Source organism: Odontesthes bonariensis, chromosome 6 (assembly GCF_027942865.1).
Source record: "Odontesthes bonariensis isolate fOdoBon6 chromosome 6, fOdoBon6.hap1, whole genome shotgun sequence".
Lineage (NCBI taxonomy): Eukaryota > Metazoa > Chordata > Actinopteri > Atheriniformes > Atherinopsidae > Odontesthes > Odontesthes bonariensis.
This window is the reverse complement of record NC_134511.1, coordinates 1,687,866-1,706,853: the sequence shown is the minus strand read 5'-3', so window position 1 is coordinate 1,706,853 and position 18,988 is coordinate 1,687,866. Positions and strand designations below refer to the sequence as shown.

The following is an 18,988-nucleotide window of genomic DNA, read 5'->3' as shown; positions in this document are numbered from 1 at the left end:
TACTTCACATATATATAATAGCAATAATAAACCTTTATTATGTAAAAGAAAACTGAGAAAACAAGAAAACTGTTGGTCCAACTGACCAAAAAAAAAAAAAAAGTGTAATCCTGAAAACTGGTGATTGTCTTTTTGTATTGTGTAACAAAAAATACATGATAAAAAATGTATTGAATTGAGTTGAATAGATAAATAACAGGTGGTTTCATCATACAAAATAGATTTTGGATTTAAAATTCAATTAAGTTGCTTTATTTTGGCCATTTTTGACCCGTAGGGCAAAGGGGAGTAAACAGAATGTTAAGACCGCACAAAGGGTTAATTCCATCTGCTGCCTTTCTGAACACAAGAAGAAGGGATCACTGGTAGAAAAGAACAGCTAACAGATAAAATATGTCAGCTGGAAGGCAGAACTCCGCCTCCAACAGCTCCGTCTGAACTTAAATTACACGATTCTCCAACAGATGTCTCCTCGTCTCCTCTCCTAAAGGACTCCGGGAGTTCAAGCTGCACACTTCTGTCCTGACTACAGACCAAATGTAGAAGCTGGTAGAGAGAAAATAGGGCCAAGAGATTGTGAGCTCTGACTTTTTCCTGGAGAACCATTCTGTGATGCAAATGTATTACTCTGTTGAACGCATATTGTTCTGAGAAGCTTTATTTTTTAAACCCCAGCCAACTAGCCGGACTACCTTCATCAACACCAAAACGAGGCTGGAACAGGGGCGTCCCTGAATATCTTCAATAAACTCAAGACCCAGCTGTTCAGAGAGCATCTCCTGTCCTTTACTTCCCTCTAAATCTGAACTCTATCTCTACCCTGTCCCCTCTGAGAGTCTGACTGGTGGTGTCCTTCCATGTAGCTTATTGTTAGCTTTGACGTTAGCTATAATGTTATATCCTCATTTGTAAGTAGGGTTGCCAACTCCCTGAAAAATAAATAAGGGACAGCTCATCAGAAGGGCCTTCACCCTTTCTGGCCTGGTGAATTTTTTAGCCCCTTTTTTTTGTGAGTGAAACGATTTTTTAACTATTTTTTAACCTGAATTGAATTAGATGCATATTTTTTTGAGTGACATGAACACATGTGAAACAAATTATTATTCAGGAATTCACTTTAATACAAAATAACAAAATTAACTGAATAAAATAAGTATCTTTCTTAAAGGAGAAGTTCGTTTTTTTTAAAACCTGGACCTTATTTCTGGCATAAAATACGTTCATCTTCTCACTGATAATAGTTTGGTGAAAGTCGGCGTCCTTCGGAAGATATTTAGATCACTGGAGATCCGTTTATATCCGTTTATTATCTGTCTATTTCACAGATACTTTACGACCAATGAATGGATGAACGCGTACTATTGCACTGTTAGCTCAGAGCTGTTAGCTCAGAGCTGTTAGCTGTTAGCTCAGAGCTGTTAGCTGTTAGCTCAGAGCTGTTAGCTGTTAGCTCAGAGCTGCCGTGCTGTTGTTATTCTGTAGCAGAGTGGTGCAAAAAGTCTACATTAAGTGGTTTCAGAGTTACATGGTTCTGTAAAAGCATTCAGAAAACAATACAGCAATGTACTGATATTAGAAAACGTACTTTGTACTTTTGAATACTTAAGTATTTTTAAAAGTAAGTTTTTCAGTATTTTAACTTGAGTAAAATTTTGAACTTGTAGTTGAGTAAGATTTGACCATGAGTATCAATACTTTAACTAAAGTACTGGAGTTGAGTACTTTGTCCACCACTGCTTAAAGCTGTCTGCTTACTGTCGCCCAGGCTGCTGCCTTGTTGTCTCCCGCTATCTTCTCCGCGAGCAACAGTACCTCCTCGACCAATGAGCTGACAGCGTATTCTCGTGTGTGAATATGCTGTCAGCTCATTGGTCACAGAGCAGGACAGGGTCTGGGAACAAGTTTACCGTACACTTTCATATAAAGCCCCGTTATTAATTTCCATTGGCATGATACTGACTATTTTTAGACTTTAATACGGGACAAAGTGCGTCCCTTTTCAGCTCAATACGGGACGATTCAGTTTTTCAAGGGACGGTTGGCAACCCTATTTGTAAGTCACTTTGGATAAAAGCAAAGTCTGCTAAATGCATAAACATAAACGCAGAAAAGGGCAGTAAAAATCTCTGCAGACCCCTCACATCCTGGTCACAAACCATTAAATCTCTGCCCCTCTGGCAGACGATTCAGGGCACTGCTTTCCAAAACCGGACGACACAAAGACCCAGGAACAGCACCCCCCCCCTACAGCAAACATAGTCAAACTGTTCTGCTCATCATCCTCATCTGCACCTTTAAAACTTTTTGTTACAGTATTAACACATTGTTACTGCACTGAACTGCCTTGCACTACAGTTATACCTAACCCTTAACCTGCCTATTCTGATATTGCACTATTCTCACCCTCTTCAATTGTATTATTGCATTTAGCTTGTACCTGTTGAGGTGTCCATGTCCACGGTACACTGACAGGGACAACAAGACATTCCCAGCTGCACACCCCTCTGGACAATTGCATTCCCACCCATAGAGTCTATTTATTGCAAATATACATACTGTATTTATTATTCTCATACACAGCCTTATTTTACCACCCGTACTCAAATTCCATTCTTACTGTTCTGTAGTTCTAATTTTTATTCTTTTATGTTATTGTTGAGTGTTGTACTTTGCGGGTGAAGTTTAACTGGAGTCAAATTCCTTGTTTGTTTACTCAAACCTGGCCAATAAAGCTGATTCTGATTCTGACATAAACATTGTTTATCATATAGTCTGTACTTTTAAAGCTTGAATATAGTTATATTTTAACGGTAAACATGACAAACTAATTATCATCTGCAGCATCTGGGAATGTTTGTAACATTTAATCTTTATTATCCTTAGTTTTATCTTGTTTATTTAAAATATATTTTAATTAAAAAAAACAAAAAAACTTCATACTGTATATAGCTAATGTTTATTCACTAATTTTTATTTTATTTTATTTTATTCTATTCTATTTGCTTGTTTCTACTTTAATTGTTTACATATCTTTTATACTGTATGCTGCTGCAACACAACAATTTCCCAATAATGAATAAAGTACTTATCTATCTATCTATCTATCTATCTATCTATCTATCTATCTATCTATCTATCTATCTATCTATCTATCTATCTATCTATCTATCTATCTTAATATGTTCATTTTAAAATCTAAATTTGGACACTTCTAATACCCAATTTATTCGTAATTAATATAAATTGGTTTAAAACTGTCGTTTTTTTAAATTCTAGAGTTAATCTATCATCTCTGATGCAAAAAAATAATTGATTGTGACATCGGGACATAGGAACCTTTCTTGTAGAGCTAGTTCCTAGCCGGAAGTCTTCCCGTGAAGCACACTTTCCGCCCCGTTAAACGTTCCGCGGGGTTCGGGCGACACGCTCAGATTTCCTCTAAAATTCGACAAAATCTGAATGAAGTTTGGCGGAGATGAAGGAGGACGAAGAAGAAAGCGCTGCTCTGAGGTCAGTTTAATGGTGATGAGGATGATGATCCCGTGATGAAGATGAGCTAATGTCTAACTATCGATCATTCCAACAGTTGTTTTGTATTTTAATCGATGATAAACGACGTAGCAGAAAACAGTTTTAACAGTTTCCTACAAAGAGGCGGAAGTCCCTTCACTTCAGACGTCATTTATTTATTTATCTATTTATTTTTAAGAACTTTATTTGCAACAAAGCAGAATAACGAAATATAAATGTGTACATAACGTCAAAAAAAAAAAAAAAAAAAAAAAAGCCAGCCAAGGTGAGCATAAGGATAAGAATAATAATAAGAGAATGACAGTCACAAAACTCTTGCAAAAAGAAAACTATTGAACAAACTGACATATGTGCCAAGGAGTCTCGTGTAAAAAAAAAAAAAAATAATAATAAAACAAAGATTTAGGACAACAGTTCGTCCATAATCCCAAGTTGGGAACAAGCCCATATTGTTGTTTTTGCTTTATGATTAGTTGACGGTTTAATTGTGAGCAAGTATTGCTTTAATTCAATCAAAAAAACATAGAAATTTGGTTTTCTTTTCAAAAATTTTCATTTGTGTATGTGAAATTTAGCTTTGAGAATTAATAAATGAATAAAGAAAACCTTCGGATTCATTTTGCCACTTAGTTGAAACCCAAACAGGACATGTTGCCAGTACAACTGGAAGCTTACTGATATTTTTAAGTCAACAAAATTACAAAAAATGTTGCCAGAAATCTTTACAATGAGGACACAACCAGAACAAATGAGTAATGGACTCAGGGCAAAGGTCACAAAAGGTACAGTTTACATTAATGTTAGAGCTGAACTTCTTTAGGTGGTCTTTAGCAGGGTAGATCCTGTGAATGAGTTTAAAGGACACTTCCTTTACCCTGTTAGTGAGAAGAAAGTGATTTGGGAGCAACCAGGTAAATTTCCAAGATATATTAATCTGAAAGCGATTCCAAAAAGGCCCGACAGCAGGAGTAGAATTCGCCTCCTTCTGAAACGGGGATCTAACTGACTTATTGTTGTTACCAAGAAGAGGGTTAAAACCTATTTTTCCAACAGGAGAATGTATGGGAGTAAGAGTTGGAGACTTATGATAACTGAGTCTTGTCCTCTGTTTGAATAACATGCAAATCTTTGTAGAAAAAGCGCCAAAAACTTTTGCGAATTCTCCAGAAGAAATGGGGAATATTAAATTTAGAGAGAAATTCCTCATAACTCAGCAACGTGCCAACGCTGTTAAACAGCAGATCAACCAGAATAATGTTATGATTAAACCAGGTATCCAAAAATAAAGTTTTCTTCCTAAATAAAATGTCCTTATTATTCCATATGAAGTATCGATGAGGAGAGGAGTTGTGCTTGAAGATGAGTAACCATGATAAAAAGGCCTGCACTTCAGACGTCATCAAATCACGAAAAACGTAACTCAGTGCGCGTGCGCGGCCAAACATTCCCGGGCTTTTCTTTGAAAGAATCGGAAACGTTCAGATTTACTCACTTTATATCCTTTTTTCACTTTAATCTGAACTAAAAATCTGCTTTAGGTCTCATGTTTATTTTAATTATATTTTTGACTTTTTAGTTTTTTAATTTTAATCCTCTTTTTATCCTCTTTTTATAACAGAGGTGAAATAAAAACAGCATTTTGATCCCCTGTATGTACAGGAGGTGAATTGACAATAATAAAATCTTTGAGCTCGTGTAGAGTTAAAAACCTGTTAGCTTAACACAAAGCTGCAGTTACAGTCAAACAACATGGCGGCTGAATGGGTTCTATATGGGTTCTACATGTTCTAACATTTAGTTTCTACATGTTTTATTTCTGGCTCTGACCTGCCAACAGATCCTGCTGATATCTAACATGGATCAGAATCTTCTGATGGATGCTGAGCCCACTGGTCATGAGCTAACGTCCAAACGCTTCCTGTTAGCTGTGTGAGCTAACGTCCAAACGCTTCCTGTTAGCTGTGTGAGCTAACGTCCAAACGCTTCCTGTTAGCTGCGTGAGCTAACGTCAAAACAGTTCCTGTTAGCTGCGTGAGCTAACATCCAAACACTTCCTGTTAGCTGCGTGAGCTAACGTCCAAACACTTCCTGTTAGCTGCATGAGCTAACATCCAAACACTTCCTGTTAGCTGCGTGAGCTAACATCCAAACACTTCCTGTTAGCTGCGTGAGCTAACGTCCAAACGCGTCCTGTTAGCTGCGTGAGCTAACGTCCAAACGCGTCCTGTTAGCTGCGTGAGCTAACGTCCAAACACTTCCTGTTAGCTGCATGAGCTAACATCCAAACACTTCCTGTTAGCTGCGTGAGCTAACGGCCAAACACTTCCTGTTAGCTGCGTGAGCTAACGTCAAAACACTTCCTGTTAGCTGCGTGAGCTAACATCCAAACACTTCCTGTTAGCTGCGTGAGCTAACGTCCAAACGCGTCCTGTTAGCTGCGTGAGCTAACGTCCAAACACTTCCTGTTAGCTGCATGAGGTAACATCCAAACACTTCCTGTTAGCTGCGTGAGCTAACGGCCAAACACTTCCTGTTAGCTGCGTGAGCTAACGGCCAAACACTTCCTGTTAGCTGCATGAGCTAACAGCTCATTCTGTATATATCAGAGAATATGCAATCATCAGACCCAATCTCTAACTCCAACCCACCATCACTGAGAACAAGAACCAGAGATACTTAAACTCCTCCCCCTGAGGCTCCTCCCCTTGAGGCTCCTCCCCCTGAGGCTCCTCTCCCTGAGGCTCCTCCCCTTGAGGCTCCTCCCCTTGAGGCTCCTCCCCCTGTGCTCATCAAAGCACTCACCCTTTAAAGTCGAGCTGCGGCTGTATTAAATCCTCTGAAAATGTGTCCGGGTATTTCCAAACCGTACAAAATAAAAGCTCAAGCCTTTAAAACTGAATATGCTAATCTGACTCCGCCCTCCGTCTCTGCCAACCAATGACCAGCTCTGATGGTGTGACGCATGTTTATATCCGTGGGTTTAAGAAGAGTCGATTCAGGCCTTGTTTCTCAGCCGTTGAACAGACTGAAACATCCGCTCTTTCTCCTCTTCCTCAGGATGGAGCTGTCGTCTCTTCTTTGTGACCTTCATCTCTCCTCCCCGCTCTCAGAGAAGCCCCGCCCCCCTCTCCCTCCAATCACAGAGCTCCTTTCTCGGCTGCAGGAGAAGCTGATCGGTGCGGCCGATAAACCCTCTGAGATCGGCTCCCTGATTGGTCAAGTGGAGCGGCTCGTCCAGGCCGCGGAATCTGATTGGTTGTTCTCTTCGGGCTCAGGCGGATGGGCGGAGCTTCGAGCAGCGTATGTGTCCCTGATCGGCGCTCTGATTGGCTGCGCAGCTCTGCCGCTGTGCGAGGACGAGTGCAGCTCTCCGACCGCGGCGGCCTATCAGGACGTCCCGAGCCGAGCCGCGGCAGTAAGCTCCGCCCTCACGGTGCTGTTGAGAAAGTGGGAGGGAGAAGGTGCGGCCGGGCTGCTGCACGCTGTGGCTCCGCCCATCTGTGTGTTCGCCGTCACACATTTCCAGGTGAGTCGCAGCGCGCCGAAGCAGGCGGTGCTGATGCTGCCGGTTCTGACAGCCGGTTCTGTTTGTGTTCCAGGATCAGGTTTGGACCTCCTCCTCTTCCAGAGCGGCCGCACGCCGCCTGCAGGAGGCGCTGCTGACGGCGGGACGCTGGACAAACTCCGCCCACCTCTTGATGGGCGACGAGGAGAAAAATGGAATTCTGGGAGGAGTCCTGGACGTCCTGCAGCCTCAGCTGACCAAGTGAGACCTGAGAACTGTGTGTGTAACGTTGGCTAACGGCCAAACGCTTCCTGTTAGCTGCGTGAGCTAACGGCCAAACGCTTCCTGTTAGCTGCATGAGCTAATGGCCAAACGCTTCTTGTTAGCTGTGTGAGCTAACGGCCAAACGCTTCCTGTTAGCTACGTCAGCTAACGGCCAAACGCTTCCTGTTAGCTGCGTGAGCTAACGGCCAAACGCTTCCTGTTAGCTGCGTGAGCTAACGGCCAAACGCTTCCTGTTAGCTGCGTGAGCTAACGGCCAAACACTTCCTGTTAGCTGCGTGAACTATCGGCCAAACGCTTCCTGTTAGCTGCATGAGCTAACGGCCAAACGCTTCCTGTTAGCTGCATGAGCTAACGACCAAACGCTTCCTGTTAGTTGCTTGAGCTAACGGCCAAATGCTTCCTGTTAGCTGCATGAGCTAACGGCCAAACGCTTCCTGTTAGCTGCGTGAACTATTGGCCAAACGCTTCCTGTTAGCTGCATGAGCTAACGGCCAAACGCTTCCTATTAGTTGCTTGAGCTAATGGTCAAACGCTTCCTGTTAGCTGCATGAGCTAACGGCCAAACGCTTCCTGTTAGCTGCGTGAGCTAACGGCCAAACGCTTCCTGTTAGCTGCGTGAGCTAACGGCCAAACACTTCCTGTTAGCTGCGTGAGCTAACGGCCAAACGCTTCCTGTTAGCTGCATGAGCTATCGGCCAAACACTTCCTGTTAGCTGCGTGAGCTAACGGCCAAACGCTTCCTGTTAGATGCGTGAGCTAACGGCCAAACGCTTCCTGTTAGCTGCGTGAGCTAACGGCCAAACGCTTCCCGTTTTATTTATTTTAAATAAAATATTTATTTTAAATAATAAATATTTTTAGTTCTTTCATCAGTTTATGGGAACATTTTGAACATGAAGACACCTGACTTCAGGGATAATTCAGATAAATTCTGTTATGTGGTGCTAATGTGGGACTTTCAGCCTGTTTAATTCAGGAGGCGGGGCTTAAAGGGTTCAACACTCCTGATGTTCCATCCGTTTGTAATAACGTTGCTCGTTCTGCAGCGTGGCTTTAACGTGTGTGCTCGTGTGTGTTGCAGGGACTCGTGGCAGCGTTGTGAGGCAGTGAAGCTGGTGTTCGCGTGGACTCTCCTGCAGGTCAGCTTGACCTTTGATCTTCACTCAATCAAAAACGATTCCAGCTATTTTCACATATTATTGATCATAGATGTTCCGTCTCTGTTCTGCTCATTGATTGGTTGTTCTGTCTGTGCTCGTGCCAGAGAAAGCTTGTTAAACCCAGGTGTGCTGGTTTCCACAGGTGACCCGCCCCTCCCTGTCCCCCCACCTGCTCCGCCTCCTGCCCCCCGCTCTCGTCCTCAGCGACCACTACAGGCCAGAGAACTGCATGCTGGGAGTCCGCTGTCTGCACCACATTGTGCTCAACGCGGTCAGAACCAACACGCTCGCACACATTGAACCCAGTTCTGACCATTTAAAGGTCTTTTGGGACATTTTGAACCTGGTTCTGACCATTTAAAGGTCTTTGGGGACACATTGAACCCGGTTCTGACCCTTTAAAAGTCTTTGGGGACACATTGAACCCAGTTCTAACCCTTTAAAGGTATTTGGGGACACATTGAACCTGGTTCTGACCCTTTAACGGTCTTTGGGGACACATTGAACCTGGTTCTAACCCTTTAAAGGTCTTTGGGGAAACATTGAACCTGGTTCTGACCCTTTAAAGGTCTTTGGGGACACATTGAACCTGGTTCTGACCCTTTAAAGGTCTTTGGGGAAACATTGAACCTGGTTCTGACCCTTTAAAGGTCTTTGGGGACACATTGAACCTGGTTCTGACCCTTTAAAGGTCTTTGGGGAAACATTGAACCTGGTTCTGACCCTTTAAAGGTCTTTGGGGAAACATTGAACCTGGTTCTGACCCTTTAAAGGTCTTTGGGGACACATTGAACCCGGTTCTGACCCTTTAAAAGTCTTTGGGGACACATTGAACCTGGTTCTGACCCTTTGAAGGTCTTTGAGGACACATTGAACCTGGTTCTGACCCTTTAAAAGTCTTTGGTGACATTTTGAACCTGGTTCTGACCCTTTAAAAGTCTTTGGGGACACATTGAACCCAGTTCTAACCCTTTAAAGGTATTTGGGGACACATTGAACCTGGTTCTGACCCTTTAACGGTCTTTGGGGACACATTGAACCTGGTTCTGACCCTTTAAAGGACTTTGGGGAAACATTGAACCTGGTTCTGACCCTTTAAAGGTCTTTGGGGACACATTGAACCCGGTTCTGACCCTTTAAAAGTCTTTAGGGACACATTGAACCTGGTTCTGACCCTTTAACGGTCTTTGGGGACACATTGAACCTGGTTCTGACCCTTTAAAGGTCTTTGGGGAAACATTGAACCTGGTTCTGACCCTTTAAAGGTCTTTGGGGACACATTGAACCCGGTTCTGACCCTTTAAAAGTCTTTAGGGACACATTGAACCTGGTTCTGACCCTTTAAAAGTCTTTGAGGACACATTGAACCTGGTTCTGACCCTTTAAAAGTCTTTGGTGACACATTGAACCCGGTTCTGACCCTTTAAAGGTCTTTGGGGACACATTGAACCCGGTTCTGACCCTTTAAAGGTCTTTGGGGACATTTTGAACCCAGTTCCAACCATTTAAAAGTCTTTGGGGACACATTGAACCCAGTTCCAACCATTTAAAAGTCTTTGGGGACACATTGAACCCAGTTCCAACCATTTAAAAGTCTTTGGGTACACATTGAACCTGGTTCTGACCCTTTAAAAGTCTTTAGGGACACATTGAACCTGGTTCTGACCCTTTAACGGTCTTTGGGGACACATTGAACCTGGTTCTGACCCTTTAACGGTCTTTGGGGACACATTGAACCTGGTTCTGACCCTTTAAAGGTCTTTGGGGAAACATTGAACCTGGTTCTGACCCTTTAAAGGTCTTTGGGGACACATTGAACCCGGTTCTGACCCTTTAAAAGTCTTTAGGGACACATTGAACCTGGTTCTGACCCTTTAAAAGTCTTTGAGGACACATTGAACCTGGTTCTGACCCTTTAAAAGTCTTTGGTGACACATTGAACCCGGTTCTGACCCTTTAAAGGTCTTTGGGGACACATTGAACCCGGTTCTGACCCTTTAAAGGTCTTTGGGGACATTTTGAACCCAGTTCCAACCATTTAAAAGTCTTTGGGGACACATTGAACCCAGTTCCAACCATTTAAAAGTCTTTGGGGACACATTGAACCCAGTTCCAACCATTTAAAAGTCTTTGGGTACACATTGAACCTGGTTCTGACCCTTTAAAGGTATTTGGGGACATTTTGAACCCAGTTCCAACCATTTAAAAGTCTTTGGGGACACATTGAACCCAGTTCCAACCATTTAAAAGTCTTTGGGTACACATTGAACCTGGTTCTGACCCTTTAAAGGTATTTGGGGACATTTTGAACCCAGTTCCAACCATTTAAAAGTCTTTGGGGACACATTGAACCCAGTTCCAACCATTTAAAAGTCTTTGGGGACACATTGAACCCAGTTCCAACCATTTAAAAGTCTTTGGGGACACATTGAACCCAGTTCCAACCATTTAAAAGTCTTTGGGTACACATTGAACCCAGTTCCAACCATTTAAAAGTCTTTGGGGACACATTGAACCTGGTTCTGACCCTTTAAAGGTATTTGGGGACATTTTGAACCCAGTTAAAACCAAATAACCTGTACAAACACACACACACACACACACACACTTAGAAAGAAGCATGTTGTTACCATGATGATGATGATGATGACGATGATGATGATGATGATGATGAATGTGTGTGTCTTAGCCTGCTGCAGATCTCCGTCAGTTCAACAGAGCTGAAGTTATCTATCAGGCTTTGTTCAAACACCTGCACACGACCGAGGCCGCCGTCATCCAGGTAACACACCCACACGCACATCCTAACCCTCCATCTTACCTGGTCAACCCATCTAAAAGTGTCCACAAATAAGGTAAAATCATCGAAAACTACCTTAAAGGGACAGTTCGCCTCTTCTGACATGAAGCTGTGTGACATCCCATATCAGCAACATCATTTATGAACATCTTCTTACCCCCTGCTGCGTCCTGTGAGCAGAGTTGTATGGGATGTCATACAGCTTCATGTCAAAAGAGGCGAACTGTCCCTTTAAACATGCCGGACCCCCCAGGCTCAGAGGACTTGCTGTCCCCACAGCTCGTCCTGAACTGTCTGCTCGACCTGCTGCCGGTTCTGGAGAAGCCCCCCTCCTCGCTCGGCCCCTCCTCCTCCCGCAGGAAGCCCTGTCGCCACGACGACGTGCTGCGTCTGGTCCTGACCCAGATGGAGGCGGAGCACAAGGTGGCGCTGCGACGCGTCTACGCCTCGGCCCTGCCGCCGTTCATCGACAGGTGGGTCTGACTGTTGGACCTTTAACCTTTAACATGCTAACTGAGGCCCGCAGAGTCTGAGATGTAGCTCTTGGGTTTCTGACCTTGGGGTGACCTTTAACCTTTAACATGCTAACTGAGGCCTGCAGAGTCTGAGATGTAGCTCTTGGGTTTCTGACCTCGGGGTGACCTTTAACCTTTAACATGCTAACTGAGGCCTGCAGAGTCTGAGATGTAGCTCTTGGGTTTCTGACCTTGGGGTGACCTTTAACCTTTAACATGCTAACTGAGGCCTGCAGAGTCTGAGATGTAGCTCTTGGGTTTCTGACCTCGGGGTGACCTTTAACCTTTAACATGCTAACTGAGGCCCGCAGAGTCTGAGATGTAGCTCTTGGGTTTCTGACCTTGGGGTGACCTTTAACCTTTAACATGCTAACTGAGGCCCGCAGAGTCTGAGATGTAGCTCTTGGGTTTCTGACCTTGGGGCGACCTTTAACCTTTAACATGCTAACTGAGGCCTGCAGAGTCTGAGATGTAGCTCTTGGGTTTCTGACCTTGGGGTGACCTTTAACCTTTAACATGCTAACTGAGGCCCGCAGAGTCTGAGATGTAGCTCTTGGGTTTCTGACCTTGGGGTGACCTTTAACCTTTAACAGGCTAACTGAGGCCTGCAGAGTCTGAGATGTAGCTCTTGGGTTTCTGACCTTGGGGTGACCTTTAACCTTTAACATGCTGACTGAGGCCCGCAGAGTCTGAGATGTAGCTCTTGGGTTTCTGACCTTGGGGTGACCTTTAACCTTTAACATGCTAACTGAGGCCCGCAGAGTCTGAGATGTAGCTCTTGGGTTTCTGACCTTGGGGTGACCTTTAACCTTTAACATGCTAACTGAGGCCTGCAGAGTCTGAGATGTAGCTCTTTGGGTTTCTGACCTTGGGGTGACCTTTAACCTTTAACATGCTAACTGAGGCCTGCAGAGTCTGAGATGTAGCTCTTGGGTTTCTGACCTTGGGGTGACCTTTAACCTTTAACATGCTAACTGAGGCCTGCAGAGTCTGAGATGTAGCTCTTGGGTTTAGAGCAGAACATCCCAGTATCATCAGCATATTGGGGAAGATTTTGCTTCTGAGACATTTTGATGTAGATTTTTCAGATATAAGCAGAACAGCAGTGGCCCCAGGATGGATTCCTGGGGAACTCCTTTAGTCACACTGAGGTCCATGAGTGTGCTACCATCCAGACTGATCACTTTCCTTATCACTGATCCATAAAACGACCCCCTGATCAATAAAAATATCTGCAGAGAGATGCTTTAAGGCATAAGATGAAAGAACAGCCTGTTTTTGTTCAGGCCTGCTGAGTTCTTTCAATAAAAGAAAAACAAAAGCAGATATTCACAATAATAAGATGTTATTGATTGTTAAAGCTGCATTTTAATGATAAAGACTTTAGTTTTGGTATATAAGGAGCTCATTGCTCATGTGTTTTAGAATAGAATAGAAAAATACTTTATTCATTCAAATTCATATTAGTCAAGTAGCTCAACATTTTTTTTAAATATTTACAGTGAATGTATTAACAACAACAATAATAATACCATCCATCCATCCATCCATTATCTTCCGCTGGTCCGGGGATCGGGTCGCGGGGGCAGCAGCTTAAGCAGAGAGACCCAGACGTCCCTGTCCCCGGCCACTTCCTCCAGCTCTTCTGGGGGGACCCCGAGGCGTTCCCAGGCCAGCCGAGAGACATAGTCTCTCCAACGTGTCCTGGGTGTTCCCCGGGGCCTCCTCCCAGTGGGACGGGCCCGGAACACCTCACCAGGGAGGCGTCCAGGAGGCATCCTAACCAGATGCCCGAGCCACCTCATCTGACTCCTCTGGATGCGGAGGAGCAGCGGTTCTACTCCGAGCCCCTCCCGGATGACCGAGCTTCTCACCCTATCTCTAAGGGAGAGCCCAGACACCCTGCAGAGGAAACTCATTTCGGCCGCTTGTATTCGCGATCTCGTTCTTTCGGTCACTACCCACAGCTCGTGACCATAGGTGAGGGTAGGATCTCGTTCTTTCGGTCACTACCCACAGCTCGTGACCATAGGTGAGGGTAGGAACTCGTTCTTTCGGTCACTACCCACAGCTCGTGACCATAGGTGAGGGTAGGAACTCGTTCTTTCGGTCACTACCCACAGCTCGTGACCATAGGTGAGGGTAGGATCTCGTTCTTTCGGTCACTACCCACAGCTCGTGACCATAGGTGAGGGTAGGAACTCGTTCTTTCGGTCACTACCCACAGCTCGTGACCATAGGTGAGGGTAGGAACATAGATTGACCGGTAAATCAAGAGTTTCGCCTTCTGGCTCAGCTCCTTCTTCACCACGACGGGCCGGTGCAGAGCCCGCATCACTGCAGACGCCGCACCGATCCGCCTGTCAATCTCCTGCTCCATTCGTCCCTCACTCGTGAACAAGACCCCGAGATACTTGAACTCCTCCACTTGGGGAAGGATCTCATTCCCGACCCGGAGAGGGCATTCCACCCTTTTCCGGCCGAGGACCATGGTCTCAGATTTGGAGGTGCTGATGGTCATCCCAGCCGCTTCACATTCGGCTGCGAACCGCTCCAGTGAGAGTTGAAGGTCACGGTCCGAGGTCTGAGGTCGCCAAAACGGACCCCCTCAACGCCCTGGCTGCGCCTAGAAATTCTGTCCATAAAAATTATGAACAGAATCGGTGACAAAGAGCAGCCCTGACGGAGTCCAACCCTCACAGGAAACATGTCCGACTTACTGCCGGCAATGCGGACCAAACTCTGACACCGGTCATACAGAGACCAAACATCCCATATCAAGGAGTCCGGCACTCCATACTCCCGGAGCACCCCCCACAAGAGTCCCCGAGGGACACGGTCGAACGCCTTCTCCAAGTCCACAAAACACATGTAGACCGGTTGGGCGAACTCCCATGCTCCCTCCAGGATCCTGCGGAGGGTGAAGAGCTGGTCCACTGTTCCACGGCCAGGACGAAAACCACACTGCACCTCCTGAATCCCAGATTCAGGAGGCGCAGTGTAATAATAATACCAATTCTAGTAAAAAATACTACTACCAACTAATAATAATAATAAATGACTAAATAAATAAATAAATCAATCAATCAATAGACCCTGCTGCTTCAGTTCTTTAACTTCCTGTGAAAAGGAACTAACATCTGTCTTTTTATTGGCCTTAGCCTGCAGGATGTGCAGCAGGCGGGTGGAGCTAACAGAGCAGCAGACCCTCAGGGTGCGTTTGTTTTGTGTGTGCAGGATGGGCGTGGCGGTGTGCAGACACCTGCAGCGGGTGGAGCGCGTGCTGCTGGGATACCTGGAGGTCAGAGATCCGCCCGAGGAGACAACCCGCCTGAAGATCCTGGAGGTTCTGCAGAAGACGAGCAGAGCGGCATGGCCCAGGTGTCGAAAACAAACGCACCCTTGTTTTTCTGTCCTTTGGGGGATCTTTCTTTGACACGGAAACATTTTCCAGTCGCGCAACCAAACCTAAAACCAAGTTCTGACCATCAAAGGTCACTTTTTTGATTGATAGATAGATTTTTATTTTCGAACATGTATAAAAAATAAAAATGTGTGTAAGTATTTGTACATACAAAAGAAAGAAAAAGAGAAATTAAAAAAAATAATAATAATTCAATCACATAAAGTGCTAATACATAACAAAACATTGTTCGAAAAAGGAATGGGAAGAAGTACAATACTTTTTTAGTTTCCTTTTTAACTACTCTTCAGTTTGTAAATATCCAAACTACAATACACCTTTATAATTATATGCCATATATACACTTCCTAAATATCTAAATAATATAATCACACTTATACATGTGCTTCACACCATTTGATCCCCATAAACCTGTTGGACCCTACAAGTGTGACCGGTTACCATGACGACCCACAGATTTTTTTTTCCTTTAGAGCTTATAATCAACGGTAATGATTTTCATTCATAGATCATGTTCAGTTCAATTCAATTCATTTTTATTTATATAGCGCCAAATAGAACAAATGTCACAAAAGGCACTTAGATAATAAAGTCGAATTCAAGCCAATTGGAATTCAATGAAGGCTGCGGCTACACGAAAACGTTTTTCACTGTAAACGATACTTTTTCTTATCGTTTCGCTGTCGCGGCCACACGGAGCCGGCGTTCCCACTACCCCAAAACGATAGTTTTTGAGAACGGGTTCCAGAGTGGGAAGATTTGTTCGTTTCCATTGTTACAGCTAAAACGTTTTTGCGTCAGTCAAACGTTGACGCTGTGAGACTTCTCTATTGTCTCACAGCGTGGCGTGACACAGTGGCGTGTGTACTGCATCGTTTCATCGTTTTCATCCGTTTTCGTCTGGACCTGAGTCGCAAGAATTATCGTACCTGTTTTACAAAAAAAACCTTGTTTCGTTTTCGTGTAGCCGTAGCCTAATTGTAATCATAATTATTCATAAAATAATACAATTCGTTCATATAGAGCCAATTCAAACTGTTGAATTTAGCTCTGAACAGAATGCGTGTTCATAGCTTTTAAACAGAAAATGTTCTGTTTTTATTTCTAAACTAAAGTTCTTTGATGTTTAGAGGAACTATTCTCTGAAATACAACAAAATCTGGAATCAGCAGATTAGTTTGAACCTTTATTGAACAGAAAAAGTCCAAAGAAACGAGTCTCAGGGTCTCATGTGAGGAAATCCAGTCCTGGTGTCTCCATCTGAGGTGGGCGGGGCTTCGGGAGTCTCCCCTGCAGTGTGACGGGGGAACTCTGCCCTCTAGTGTTCAGCTGAGGAACTGCACCTCTGGAATAATAAAGGATGAATGAGTGAAGACGTTGCTCTTCTTTAGTCCTCTTCGCTGTTTTCAGCTTCATGGCTCACAATTTGCTTTGTCTGTAAATGTTTGTGTGACCTCTGACCTCTAACTGACCCCTGACCTCTAACTGACCTCTTACTGACCCCTGACCCCTGACCTCAGGATGGAGCATCGAGTGGACGCGCTGCTGCGCCGCCTGCTGCAGCTGCTGGTCGGCGTCTCCTCGGATTCGCAGCTCAGCGACTCGGTGCGACGGCGGCTGATGGATCAGAGCGCCGCCTGCCTCCGGCTGATGGACGCCTGCTCGCACGGGCGCGTGCGGGTGAGTCTCCGCCCCCTTTTCTTCAGCTGATCGCCACCCTCGTTCTGCTGTCAGTAAAACTTCTGTCCGTCCGTCTGTCAGCTTCTCCTCCAGCAGGTCGACGGCAGCTGCTGCAGCCCGGAGGTCATCGGCTGCTTAGCAACGGTGACGGCGATGACGGAGAGGTGATGCAGCCGGCGCACCTGGAGGCGGGGCCTATGGAGGAGGCGGGGCCTATGGGGAACCGAGCGGCAGCTTCCTGGAAACAGTTTGGACTGCAGAGTTTTTTCCTTTAAGATGACCCAGAACCGTCCCCGCCATCCTCAGAAGGACTGGGCTCAGATCTCCTTCCAGCTCCTGCGGTCGGTTCTGTGGGTTCTGTGGGTTCTGTGGGTTCTGTGGGTTCTGTGGGTTCTGGTTCAGTGAGTGAGCAGCGAGTCCACCTGGTCCAGCCTGAGTTTCAGGCCCAGGAGGCTCTGCTGGTTCTCCTGCCGGCGGGCCGTCAGGTTCTCCTGCTGGTTCTCCTGCTGGTTCCACAGCCGGCGGCGCAGACGAGCCTCCAGAACACAAAAACAAACAGTTTCAGGTGGTTCTGACTCACTTTAAGACAACAGGTGAGACACCAGATGCTGCTTCAGGTTCTAGTGTTTGTGCTCAGATTGGTGCTGGATCTGTTCTGTATGAATCTGTATCTGAACGTGGAATCTGTTCGTCTGATGAACGTGGAATCTGTTCGTCTGATGAAAATAGAATCTGTTTATCTGATGAACATAGAATCTGTTCATCTGATGAATATAGAATCTGTTCATCTGATGAACATAGAATCTGTTCGTCTGATGAATATAGAATCTGTTCATGTGATGAATATAGAATCTGTTCATCTGATGAATATAGAATCTGTTCATCTGATGAACATAGAATCTGTTCGTCTGATGAATATAGAATCTGTTCATGTGATGAATATAGAATCTGTTCATCTGATGAATATAGAATCTGTTCATCTGATAAATATAGAATCTGTTTGTCTGATGAACATAGAATCTGTTCGTCTGATGAACATAGAATCTGTTTGTCTGATGAACATAGAATCTGTTCATGATCAGATCTTAATGTTAAAGGTCTCTGCTGCTGTAGAACTGAGTAAAAAGTCTCTCCCCTGGTGGAAGGAGCAGATGCTGATGGTCTGATGGTGGATCTACCTTCCATTGGTCCCCTTGCTGTCTCAGTTCTTCTCTCTGCAGCTCAGCCTTCCACCTCTCCTCCTGAACACAGAGAAACACCTGAAACCTTCAGACACTTTCACTCAGTCTCTGTGGGAAGATAAAAGCTCTGTTCAGAGAGGAGGCTGTACTGTATGAACGTGTGTTTTATTAATAAAAAACGTGATCATTTACAATCCTGTGACTGATGAATTGTGTCTTACATTGAATGGGATTTATTCTATGTTTAAATGTGTTAAAATAGGAGATGTAGCTGAGTAACTCTCCATTCGAACCTCTTCGTATCAGGTGAAGACTGCAGTATATATAATATCTATGTATGAGTTTTTATTAGGGCCGGGCAACGTTTAAAATGTTTAATCTAATTAATCACATGATTTCCCTGATTAATCACGATTAATCGCATTTGTGCAGAATCCCAAAATGAATCCAAAAGTAGTGTATAGCTTTTAGCATTTAGCTTTATTTTAAATGTGCTGCCATATGAATGAAAGTGCCATAACATTTGTTGTGCAAACACACTTTTAACATCAGCATCTTTCTGTAGTTTTTATGTAGAAGCCTCGCTCCACTGTCTGTTTCCTTGAATGACTTGCTGCTATCAGTTGTGTGTTTTGCCTTTAAGTGATATTTTAGACTGGAACTACTACGCTGAGAAGACAATTCAACTTGGCAGAGTTTACAGATGACTTTGATTCTGTCGACTCCGCCGTCTGGAAGAACTTTAAAATGAAAATGGCCGAGTAAAAGTTCCGTACCCTTCTCCATGTTTGGTGGATCCGCCGATTACTTTCTTTTCCTGTTCCACAGCAGACAGCAGCAGACTTTTACAAAATAAAAGCCTGTGAGCAACAGACTTTTACAGAATAAAAGCCTGTGAGCAGCAGAC

At 44.5% G+C, this 18,988-nt stretch overlaps 2 protein-coding genes across 5 annotated transcripts in view; one reads left to right on the top strand and one right to left on the bottom strand.

Annotated features, from left to right (window-relative positions):
- The first annotated feature begins 3,400 nt into the window (after positions 1 to 3,400).
- tti2 (TELO2 interacting protein 2) lies at positions 3,401 to 18,275 on the top strand. Its single transcript, XM_075467024.1, has 10 exons — positions 3,401 to 3,510; positions 6,589 to 7,057; positions 7,131 to 7,297; positions 8,403 to 8,460; positions 8,624 to 8,752; positions 11,171 to 11,263; positions 11,561 to 11,754; positions 15,034 to 15,177; positions 16,741 to 16,900; positions 16,982 to 18,275. Exons 1-10 carry the CDS (start codon positions 3,476 to 3,478, stop codon positions 17,066 to 17,068), a joined length of 1,536 nt encoding a protein of 511 aa, XP_075323139.1. The 5' UTR covers positions 3,401 to 3,475; the 3' UTR covers positions 17,069 to 18,275.
- cntrl (centriolin) overlaps positions 16,394 to 18,988 on the bottom strand; it is a 30,579-nt gene continuing 27,984 nt past the window's right edge. For 3 of the 4 annotated variants that reach the window (XM_075467019.1, XM_075467021.1, XM_075467020.1), the window contains exons 18-19: positions 18,079 to 18,141; positions 16,394 to 17,436 (exon numbers count right to left, since the gene is read on the bottom strand). In XM_075467019.1, coding sequence (XP_075323134.1) covers positions 17,299 to 17,436; positions 18,079 to 18,141 — 201 coding nt within the window. In that variant the 3' untranslated portion in view covers positions 16,394 to 17,298. The remainder of the gene's footprint in view (positions 17,437 to 18,078; positions 18,142 to 18,988) is intronic. The other variant, XM_075467022.1, reaches the window with a different exon arrangement.